The sequence below is a fragment of the Anguilla rostrata genome, chromosome 12, assembly GCF_018555375.3.
Source record: "Anguilla rostrata isolate EN2019 chromosome 12, ASM1855537v3, whole genome shotgun sequence".
Classification (NCBI taxonomy): domain Eukaryota; kingdom Metazoa; phylum Chordata; class Actinopteri; order Anguilliformes; family Anguillidae; genus Anguilla; species Anguilla rostrata.
In genome coordinates, this window is record NC_057944.1 from 41641126 (window position 1) to 41651985 (window position 10860).

Sequence of the window (10860 nt, forward strand, 5' to 3'; positions counted from 1 at the left end):
TGCACTTTTTTGTACGTCGCTTTGGATAAAAGCGTCTGCCAAATGAATGTAATGTAATGTAGATAATTACTGATTTAAATGTCCCAGACCTAAATTTATAGAGCCAAGGGGCCTGCACTTGTGAAGGTGGGCTGCAGGTTCACATCCAGAGAGTGGCATTGCACGATAAAGCGGTGTGATTGAAACGCTGCTCCTGTGTTGGCAGAAGAATGACGGCCGCTTCACGGTGATCCAGCTGGTGGGGGTCCTGAGAGGCATCGGCTCTGGGATGAAGTACCTGGCAGACATGAGCTACGTGCACCGCGACCTGGCCGCCCGTAATGTCCTGGTCAACAGCAACCTGGTGTGCAAGGTGTCCGACTTCGGGATGTCCCGTGTGCTGCAGGACAACCCTGAGGCTGCCTACACAACCCGGGTATGCCACTGCGTTCTGCGCTGTGTGTGTGTGTGGGCATGTTTTACTATCTTTGTGAGAACCAAATGTCCTCACAAGGATAGAAAGATGAGGAAAACTACGCAAGGTGGGGACTTTTTGCTGGTCCCCACAAGTTCAAGAGGCTGTTTTAAGGTTAGGACTTAGGGTTAGGGTTAGGGTTACAATTAGGTTAAGGTTAGGGTTAAGGATAGGCATGTAGTGGTTGGGGTTAGGGTTAGGGTTAGAGGTTAGGGAATGAATGTACGTCAATGGGAAGTCCTCACAAGTATAGCAATACAAATGTGTGTGTGAGTGTGAGTGTGTGTGTGAGTGTGTGCGTGTGTTCTGTGCTGTGTGTGTGTGTGTGTGTGTGTGTATGCGTGTGTGCGTTAGGGTTAAAGGGAGTAATAGCGGTGTTTCATTTGCAGGGGGGTAAGATCCCTATAAGATGGACGGCTCCAGAGGCCATTGCTTACAGGAAGTTCACCTCTGCTGCAGATGTCTGGAGCTACGGCATTGTCATGTGGGAAGTGATGTCATATGGTGAGCGGCCATATTGGGACATGAGCAACCAGGATGTAAGTCTTCTTTGCAGTATTTTTTTTATATTTTCATTTTAAATAATATTTATCTTTCAAATTTCATTATACAATAAAAGCTCTCAATTAAAGATACAAAGACACAGGATTTCAGTGAAGAAATATTCAATGTAACATAAAAGGGTATCCAATCTGGAGCTGTTAATCAGCATAGCTCAGTAAGCAGCGCACCCCGCAGGTGAAACAGCGTAGTGCAGTAAACAGCGCACCCCGCAGGTGAAACAGTGTAGCACATTAAACAGTGCACCCTGCAGGTGAAACAGTGTAGCACATTAAACAGCGCACCCGGCAGGTGAAACAGCTTAGCTCAGTAAAAAGCGCACCCTGCAGGTGAAACAGCTTAACGCAGTAACCAGCGCACCCGGCAGGTGAAACAACGTAGCGCAGCAAACAGCGCACCCCGCAGGTGAAACAGCTTAGCTCAGTAAACAGCGCACCCTGCAGGTGAAACAGTGTAGCGCAGCAAACAGTGAACCCCGCAGGTGAAACAGCGTAGCTCAGTAAACAGTGCACCCCACAGGTGAAACAGCATGGCTCAGTAAACAGCGCACCCCGTAGGTCAAACAGCATAGCACATTAAACAGTGCACCCCGCAGGTGAAACAGCATAGCTCAGTAAACAGCACACGTGTGCATGAGTACAGGACTGAGTCACATCTTTCACCCCGTAGGTGATTAAGGCCGTGGAGGAGGGGTACCGGCTGCCCCCCCCCATGGAGTGTCCGGTGGCCCTGCACCAGCTGATGCTGGACTGCTGGCAGGAGCAGCGCAGCGACCGGCCCAAATTCAGCCAGATAGTCAACATGCTGGACAAGCTGATACGCAACCCCAACAGCCTGAAGAGAACTGGGGGAGAGACCACACGGTAAGCACAAACTCACACACACACACACACTCACACGGTAAGCACACACTCACACACACACACTCACACGGTAAGCACACACTCACACACACACTCACATGGTACGCACACACTCTCACTACGCACACACACACACACACTCACACTCACACACACAAACACACACACAGACACATACAAATACACACACTCACACTCACACACACACACTCACACACACACTCACATGGTACGCACACACTCTCACACACACACACACACAAACACACACACAGACACATACAAATACACACACTCACACTCACACACACACACTCTCACACACACTCACACTAACACACGCACACGCACACACACACACACACACACACACACTCACACTCACACACACAAACACACACACAGACACATACAAATACACACACTCACACACACACACTCACACACACTCACTCACACGCACACACACACACACTCACATGGTATGCACACACTCTCACACACACACTAACACACACTCACACGCACACACACACACACACACACACTCACACTCACACACACAAACACACACAGGAATATACAATTTCTCACAGATTTGAATGAGCGGATTTGCTTGTACATGCTTGCAGACGGCATGCTGTTTCATTGTGCTTAATTCACCATACAGTACATACCAGCAGGACATATACTCTAATACTGTACATACCAGCAGGACATATACTCTAATACTGTACATACCAGCAGGACATATACTCTAATACTGTACATACCAGCAGGACATATACTCTAATACAGTACATACCAGCAGGACATATACTCTAAGACTGTACATACCAGCAGGACATATATTCTAATACAGTACATACCAGCAGGACATATACTCTAATACTGTACATACCAGCAGGACATATACTCTAATACAGTACATACCAGCAGGACATATACTCTAATACAGTACATACCAGCAGGACATATACTCTAATACAGTACATACCGGCAGGACATATACTCTAATACAGTACGTACCAGCAGAATATACACTTTAATACTGTACATACCAGCAGAATATGATGAAAATATGATCATATAGAATATTGCCGTGTTTCTTAAAGGCACATCAACAATATGAAAAGGGGATATCATGACAGCCCTGATCATAAATCACTTATGCACCGCTTTGTGTAAATGCTTCGGTGAGCTGGCCCTCTCTGGCCACCTATGGACTTAGTCCCTGATACGTCTTTATTAATAAAATTAGGTGTAATTTTTAAATATATTTATATTGTTAGTTGGTTATTTTCTTCAATCCCAGCATTTAATCCTATTGTCTGTCCCCAATGTTCATACTGAAATGGTTAAAAGGGCATTCATGGATACTGGTCTTTCTTGGAATACCCTATAAAATGATCTGAAACTTGAAGGTCTAGCCCCACTTGGTGTTTTAAAATCATTGATAAAGGATTTTGGGGCAAACTCAATGCCCGGTCTATTCCCCTGTTTTGTATTTATGATTAAGATTTTGCTTAATCCCCTATATTTGTTGTATGTTGTATGTCTGAAACTTTTGTGTATTGACGTAGTGCTGCTGCATACGCCAGGTCCCACTTTTAGAAGAGGTTTTTATTCTTAATGAGTCTTCCTGGTTAAAGTTAGGGTTAACTTAAATGAAGCTTAAAGCTAATACTAGCCCTAAGCCTAACCTTAATCTTAAAGCTAATGCTAGCCCTAAACCTAACTTTAAGGTTAAGGCTAATACTAGCCCTAAACCTAAACTTAAGCTTAAGGTCAATACTAGCCCTAAACATAAACTTAAGCATAAGGCCAATACTAGCCCTAAACGTAAACTTAAACATAAGTCCAATACTAGCCGTAAGCCTAACCTTTAGATTAAGGCTAATACTAACTAAGCCCCTGGTCATTCTCAGGCCTAACACTGCCCTGCTGCAGCCTAGTGTCCCAGAGAGCTCAGTGCTGGGCTCGGTAGCAGACTGGCTGCAGGCCATGAAGATGGACCGGTACAAGGACAACTTCACCGCCACTGGCTGCACCACTCTAGAGGCTGTCGTGCGGATGACAGAGGAGTGAGTCGCATTCGCTGAGGCTGATTCATAAACATGCCCTTCGCACAGTTATTCTGCCTGTGGCTGCCCTTCCCACAGTTATTCTGCCCGAGGGCTGCCCTTCCCACAGTCATTCTGCCTGAGGGCTGCCCTTCCCACAGTCATTCTGCCCGAGCGCTGCCCTTCCCACAGTCATTCTGCCCAAGGGTTGCCCTTCCCACAGTCATTCTGCCCGAGGGCTGCCCTTCCCACAGTCATTCTGCCCGAGGGCTGCCCTTCCCACAGTTATTCTGCCCGAGCGCTGCCCTTCCCACAGTCATTCTGCCCGAGGGCTGCCCTTCCCACAGTCATTCTGCCCGAGGGCTGCCCTTCCCACAGTCATTCTGCCCGAGGGCTGCCCTTCCCACAGTCATTCTGCCCGAGCGCTGCCCTTCCCACAGTCATTCTGCCCGAGGGCTGCCCTTCCCACAGTCATTCTGCCTGAGGGCTGCCCTTCCCACAGTCATTCTGCCTGAGGGCTGCCCTTCCCACAGTCATTCTGCCTGAGGGCTGCCCTTCCCACAGTCATTCTGCCCGAGGGCTGCCCTTCCCACAGTTATTCTGCCCGAGGGCTGCCCTTCCCACAGTCATTCTGCCCGAGCGCTGCCCTTCCCACAGTCATTCTGCCCGAGGGCTGCCCTTCCCACAGTCATTCTGCCCGAGGGCTGCCCTTCCCACAGTTATTCTGCCCGAGCGCTGCCCTTCCCACAGTCATTCTGCCCGAGGGCTGCCCTTCCCACAGTCATTCTGCCCGAGGGCTGCCCTTCCCACAGTCATTCTGCCCGAGGGCTGCCCTTCCCACAGTTATTCTGCCCGAGCGCTGCCCTTCCCACAGTCATTCTGCCCGAGGGCTGCCCTTCCCACAGTCATTCTGCCGAGGGCTGCCCTTCCCACAGTCATTCTGCCCGAGGGCTGCCCTTCCCACAGTCATTCTGCCTGATGGCTGCCTTCCACAGTCATTCTGCCGAGGGTGCCCTTCCCCAAAAGTCATTCTGCCCGAGGGCTGCCCTTCCCACAGTCATTCTGCCCGAGGGCTGCCCTTCCCACAGTCATTCTGCCCGAGGGCTGCCCTTCCCACAGTCATTCTGCCCGAGGGTTGCCCTTCCCACAGTCATTCTGCCTGAGGGTTGCCCTTCCCACAGTCATTCTGCCCGAGGGCTGCCCTTCCCACAGTCATTCTGCCTGAGGGCTGCACTTTCCACAGTTCAACAGTGAGGTTTTCTAATGCCTGTACTTTACAACATTTATTATTTCTCTATTTTTTCTTTACAACAGTGATCTGGCCAGAATTGGAATCACCTCAGCTGCACACCAGAACAAGATCCTCAGCAGCATCCAGGGAATGCTGTCCCAAATGCAGCAGATACAAGGCAGAATGGTTCCTGTTTGAGCCAAGAAATAAACAAACTATAAACTGCTTTCTTTGAAGGAAAGACTCATGAAACAGTAAAATAGTTTACCTTATCCATGCACTTTATAAAAGAAGAGAAGACAAGAGCCCTTTGAAATGCAGATTTTGTTGGTGATTGGAGGGAGAGCTCTAGAGGCCTGACTGATTTGTCCTCCTGCAGTTGAGCTGGAGGGCGTGTCCTGGGGGGCGTGTCCTGGGGGCGTATTCGTGGACATTATTTTTTTGTGTATAAATTGTTCTGTGTGCGTTGCTGCCGCTCTGTTGCTACTGGGCTCAGCGTGGGTCCTGGCCGGCTGCTCAGAGGGGCGCTTGCTGCTGTTGCTGTTGCTCTCCTGTTTCGCTGGATTGAAGTATTTTTCGCCCTTGGGGCATTTTGGGAAAGTTTTTTTTTAAACGTTCTGAGCCCCCCCCCCCCCCACCCTGCATCAGAGCTCTGACCCCCCCCCAACCTGCATCAGAGCTTGACCCCCCCCCACCCTGCATCAGAGCTGTGACCCCGCCCCCCACCCTGCATCAGAGCTGTGACCCTGCCCCCCCCCACCCTGCATCAGAGCTCTGGCCCCGCCCCCCACCCTGCATCAGAGCTGTGACCCGCCCCTCCCACCCTGCACCAGAGCACTGACCCTCCCACCCTGCATCAGAGCTGTGTCCCTGCCCCCCACCCTGCATCAGAGCTGTGACCCCGCCCCCGACCTGCATCAGAGCTGTAACCCCGCCCCCCACCCTGCATCAGAGCTGTGACCCTCCCACCCTGCATCAGAGCTGTGACCCCGCCCCCCACCCTGCATCAGAGCTGTGACCCCACCCCCCACCCTGCATCAGAGCTGTGACCCCGCCCCCGACCTGCATCAGAGCTGTGACCCCGCCCCCCACCCTGCATCAGCGCTCTGACCCCACCCTGCATCAGAGCTGTGACCCACCCCCACCCTGCATCAGAGCTTGACCCCACCCTGCATCAGAGCTGTGACCCACCCACCCTGCATCAGAGCTTGACCCCGCCCCCACCCTGCATCAGAGCTGTGACCCCGCCCCCACCCATCAGAGCTGTGACACCGCCCCCCCACCCTGCATCAGAGCTGTGACCCCGCCCCCCACCCTGCATCAGAGCTGTGACCCTGCCCCCACCCTGCATCAGAGCTGTGACCCCCCCACCCTGCATCAGAGCTGTGACCTCGCCCCCACCCTGCATCAGCGCTCTGACCCCACCCTGCATCAGAGCTGTGTCCCTGCCCCCCCACCCTGCATCAGAGCTGTGTCCCGGCTCCCCCACCTCTGAAATGCTTGAAAAGCATTGGAATTCTTTTTTTCTTTCCTTTCTTCAAAATGACAAGAGCAGAAGCAGTCTGCTGTACAAAATGTTTCTCACTGGATGGAAGAAACTAAAACAACTAAAAAGAAAAGAAAGGAAGCAAAGACTATGGATTTATTTCAGGTTTGTGTTTCTGAAGTTCAGTCATATTTTCAAACCCTGAGTCATATTTTGCATCATAGTTTATCATTTCATTGAAGTGATGGTAGAGGTGTATGATGTACCCTGTTCAGTTTTTGTCCCTGTCCCTTATTGATGATATTATAAAAAGTCTTGTTAGAGAGAAGTACATTTGCTTGTATAAGCTCCTGCTAATGTATCTATCTGCTGGAGTGATATAAACGTGCATATACATAAACACAAAGCACATTGTTTATACACACAAGTATTTCATTCATTTAATGAAAAAAGTCAACCAGGGAGTTTTTCCTTGCCACTGTTGCCTTAACCTTACTTCTGTGTTGGTTTAGCCCAGGGTTGTTTGTGAAGAATATTGTGATAATGTTTGTGAAATGCACTAATCAAAAGTGGAATGTTTTAGACAACTTGGGTCCCATTATGTCTGGCGTAAAGCAAATACTGTATTTCACGGCAAGGAAACCATACTAAGAGTGAAACATACTGCCTCGGGACCTGGACGACTTGCCATCATTGAAGGAAACATGCATTCTGCTCTGTACCGGAAAATTCTTCATGCAAATGTCCGGTCATCTGTCCATGAGCTGAGGCTGAAGAATAATTTGGTTATGCAGCAAAAAATTATTCAAAAAACAAAAGCAAGTGCTGAATGGCTCAAAAGAAACAAAATTAAAGGTTTGGAAAGACCTAGTGAAAACCTCCTGAAGACCTCCTGACTTGAACCCAATAGAGATGCTGTGGCAGGACCTGAAACAAGCAGTTCTTACTTGGAAACTAACAATTTGTTTGAATTAAAGTAGTGCTGTAACGAAGAGAAAATGTATTCAATTATAGGAAGCATTTGGTTCCAGTTATTGCTGCTAACGATGGTGCAACCAGTTTAAGTTTAAGTTTAAGGGGTTATAATGGGGCTAATTTACTTTTTCATATGGATGATATGGGTGTTTGATAACTTTTTTCATTAAATGAATGAAATAATTTAGAAAATGTGCTTTGTGTTTTCACAGGTTCCCTTTGTTTGATATTACATTTTGTCTAAAGATCTGAAACCACTCAGTGTGACAAATACGGAATAGAGGAAATCATTATTTGCCTCTAATGGCAGCGATTGATATCACTCAGTATGCAGGGAGCAGTCGCTCAGCTAGCATCTGTGGGAATGGTATGCTAATGGCAGTGATTCATATCTCTCTCTCTCTCTCTTTCTCTCTGTCTGTCTCTCTCTTTCTCTCTCTCTCTCTCTCTCTCTCTCTCACTCTCCAGTGTCTGCACCACCTGCCACAGTCCCTTTCAGGTTGAGAAGGAAACAAGCATGTCTTTCTATGATGAAGGACAGAACATGTCTACGCCTTTTTTCTCACCATGCCCCTCCACTCCCTGGATGAGAAAACTCCCACAATGCCCTGCATACCTCTATTACACAAAATGAAGATATATTGAGAATTTAAACTCAGTCACCCCTTAATTAGCAATATGAAATAAATGACACTAAAACAGTAGAGGAATGTAACAAAGATGATTAACCTATTTTTATTTCAGTTTTTATATTAATGTACTGTGCAGTGGGTGTGGCCAAATGTCTTCAAAGTGCTACCAGTAAATATATTCATTTTTGCTTTATTTTATGTGAAGGGAAGATCCATTTTCAGCCTTTTTCAGTGAAGAGACTGAATTGCTGTTATTGTGCATTACCAACAGGAGGCAGTACACTTTTACAGAAGAATGCAGTGCTTCATGGTTTCATCTCGATGGTGGGGCACATGGGAACCCCCCCCCCCCCCCCCCGCCCACCACCCTGGTAGAAAGGAACCTTGATTGGGGGGGAGGGGGGTCACTGTGTAAGGACAGTTTAAAATGTGACTCCTATGTGCTTAAAAATACTGGAATATTTGAAAATGAAAACATCATGGACTTTTTAATTTTATTTTCTCTGCACCAGATGCCAGGCAGGCCGCTTGTTGTATTAAGTGTACCAGGTCCCGCCAGGTCCTGCTGATCTCTCAGCCACTTCATTTCCTTTAGATTTTCTTTTCTGTTTTTTACCCTTCAAGGACCTGCCTGGAATATGCAAGGACTGCAGGGAGAGATGGTGAACTAGAATGTACTGTACAATGCATTTTATTTAGTTTATTATGGAAACATTCTAACAGAACATCATGTATTTTTGTCATATGCATTTGACTAGCATATGATATAGACATTAACTGTATATTCAGTTTTTATTTTTCTTGTTTTATTGAATTGTTTTACATTTTTATGAATTTAGGTACATATAACTTATGTCATTTATTTATGGTCTTTTATATCTAGTTTGTAAAATAATAGTGAAATGCAGAAAATGAAGTACCGAGGAGCATTCTTATTAAATTAGAAACTGTGAAAATATTTGCCCTCATCCCTGCTTTTTATGATGTGTTTAAAAGTCATAAATTTAACACATTAAAAAATTGAGACTTGTTCATGATTTTATATATATATTTCTAGATTTTTATAGCAGAAGTCACTAATTTAACTTGATTAATTCTCACACTTTTGCGTTTAACTATATACAGTACCAGTCAAAAGTTTGGACACACCTACTTAAACCTGTTTTTTCATGATAAAAAATGCTTTAAATTGTATAAACATGTCTATAAACACTTAATGTTTAATTATATGATATCTGTACTTATATAACAAGATAATCGTAAGTGGATCGCATTCAAAAGTTTGATTTTTAAATGAAAATGGAAATCTTGTAAGCTCATTGTTACAAGCCTTTCAACTAATCACCTAAATCAGCAACACAGACTCACCTAAATCAGCAACACAGACTCGCCTACATCACAACACAGACCTTCCTAAATCAGCAACACAGACTCGCCTAAATCAGCAACACAGAATCGCCTAAATCAGCAACACAGAATCGCCTAAATCAGCAACACAGAATCGCCTAAATCAGCAACACAGACTCGCCTAAATCAACAACACAGACTCGCCTAAATCAGCGACACAGACTTGCCTAAATCAGCAACACAGACTCACCTAAATCAGCAACACTAAATCAGCAACACAGACTCGCCTAAATCAACAACACAAGACTTGTCTAAATCAGCAACACAGACTCGCCAAAATCAGCAACACAGACTCGCCTAAATCAGCAACACAGACTCACCAAAATCAGCAACACAGACTCGCCTAAATCAGCAACACAGACTCGCCTAAATCAGCAACACAGACTCACCAAAATCAGCAACACAGACTCGCCTAAATCAGCAACACAGACTTGCCAAAATCAGCAACACAGACTCGCCTAAATCAGCAACACAGACTCACCAAAATCAGCAACACAGACTTGCCTAAATCAACAACACAGACTCGCCTAAATCAGCGACACAGACTCCTCGGTCCCGCGCTCCTTGACAATTAAGTCCACCAGTGCGTGGCTGTCCGCTCAGCGATGCCCTGGATATGTGCTGGGACCTCCAGGGTAGCTCCCTTGCCCACCCGGTACTCTGGCTAAAGAATGCCATGTAACAGACAACTTGTCTCATCTGTCCAGAAAGCAAACCTCTGGCCGTGGCTTTAATGAAAATTATGACAAAAGTTATAATAAATCATGTATTTCTTGTAGTTGTCATACCTGTCTGTTCAAAAGCGCTCCATAAGAAGGACACACCACCACCGCCGGATTGAATGCATGTCCAGCGACAGCAGATACAGCAAAAAATATTACTCTGGTTTTACATGGTACTATATATTTCTGTCATTTTGATTCTGTAGACGTTCAAATACTGACCATATTGAAGTGGAATGGAACATCCATACACATGCAGAGTACATACTGAAAAAAAGTATATTTTCCAGATTTCTTTCAATTTTTTTCTTAGCGCATATTCTTTAGTGTTCGTGGACCGCCACTAATGGGTCAAATTATGATTTTGGTGTAAAAGTGAATTTGTTGGTTCAGAAGAAAAGATTAGATGAACATTAACTCCAAATGAATACTGCTTTAATTTTTTTCCTGGCTGTGATGTAGACAT

At 46.3% G+C, this 10860-nt stretch overlaps 1 protein-coding gene and 1 long non-coding RNA gene across 2 annotated transcripts in view; both read left to right on the forward strand.

Annotated features, from left to right (window-relative positions):
• epha4l (eph receptor A4, like) overlaps nucleotides 1-5778 on the forward strand; it is a 72876-nt gene extending 67098 nt beyond the window's left edge. Inside the window, 5 exon segments of the mRNA XM_064303375.1 lie at nucleotides 206-415; nucleotides 844-993; nucleotides 1685-1878; nucleotides 3807-3962; nucleotides 5256-5778. Of these exon segments, the coding sequence (XP_064159445.1) occupies nucleotides 206-415; nucleotides 844-993; nucleotides 1685-1878; nucleotides 3807-3962; nucleotides 5256-5370 (825 nt within the window). The 3' untranslated portion in view covers nucleotides 5371-5778.
• Nucleotides 5779-6576: 798 nt separating this feature from the next.
• On the forward strand, nucleotides 6577-9295 carry LOC135236832 (uncharacterized). Its single transcript, XR_010324678.1, has 2 exons — nucleotides 6577-6823; nucleotides 8102-9295. It is a non-coding gene; the product is annotated as an uncharacterized LOC135236832 (long non-coding RNA).
• The last annotated feature ends 1565 nt before the right edge of the window (nucleotides 9296-10860 follow it).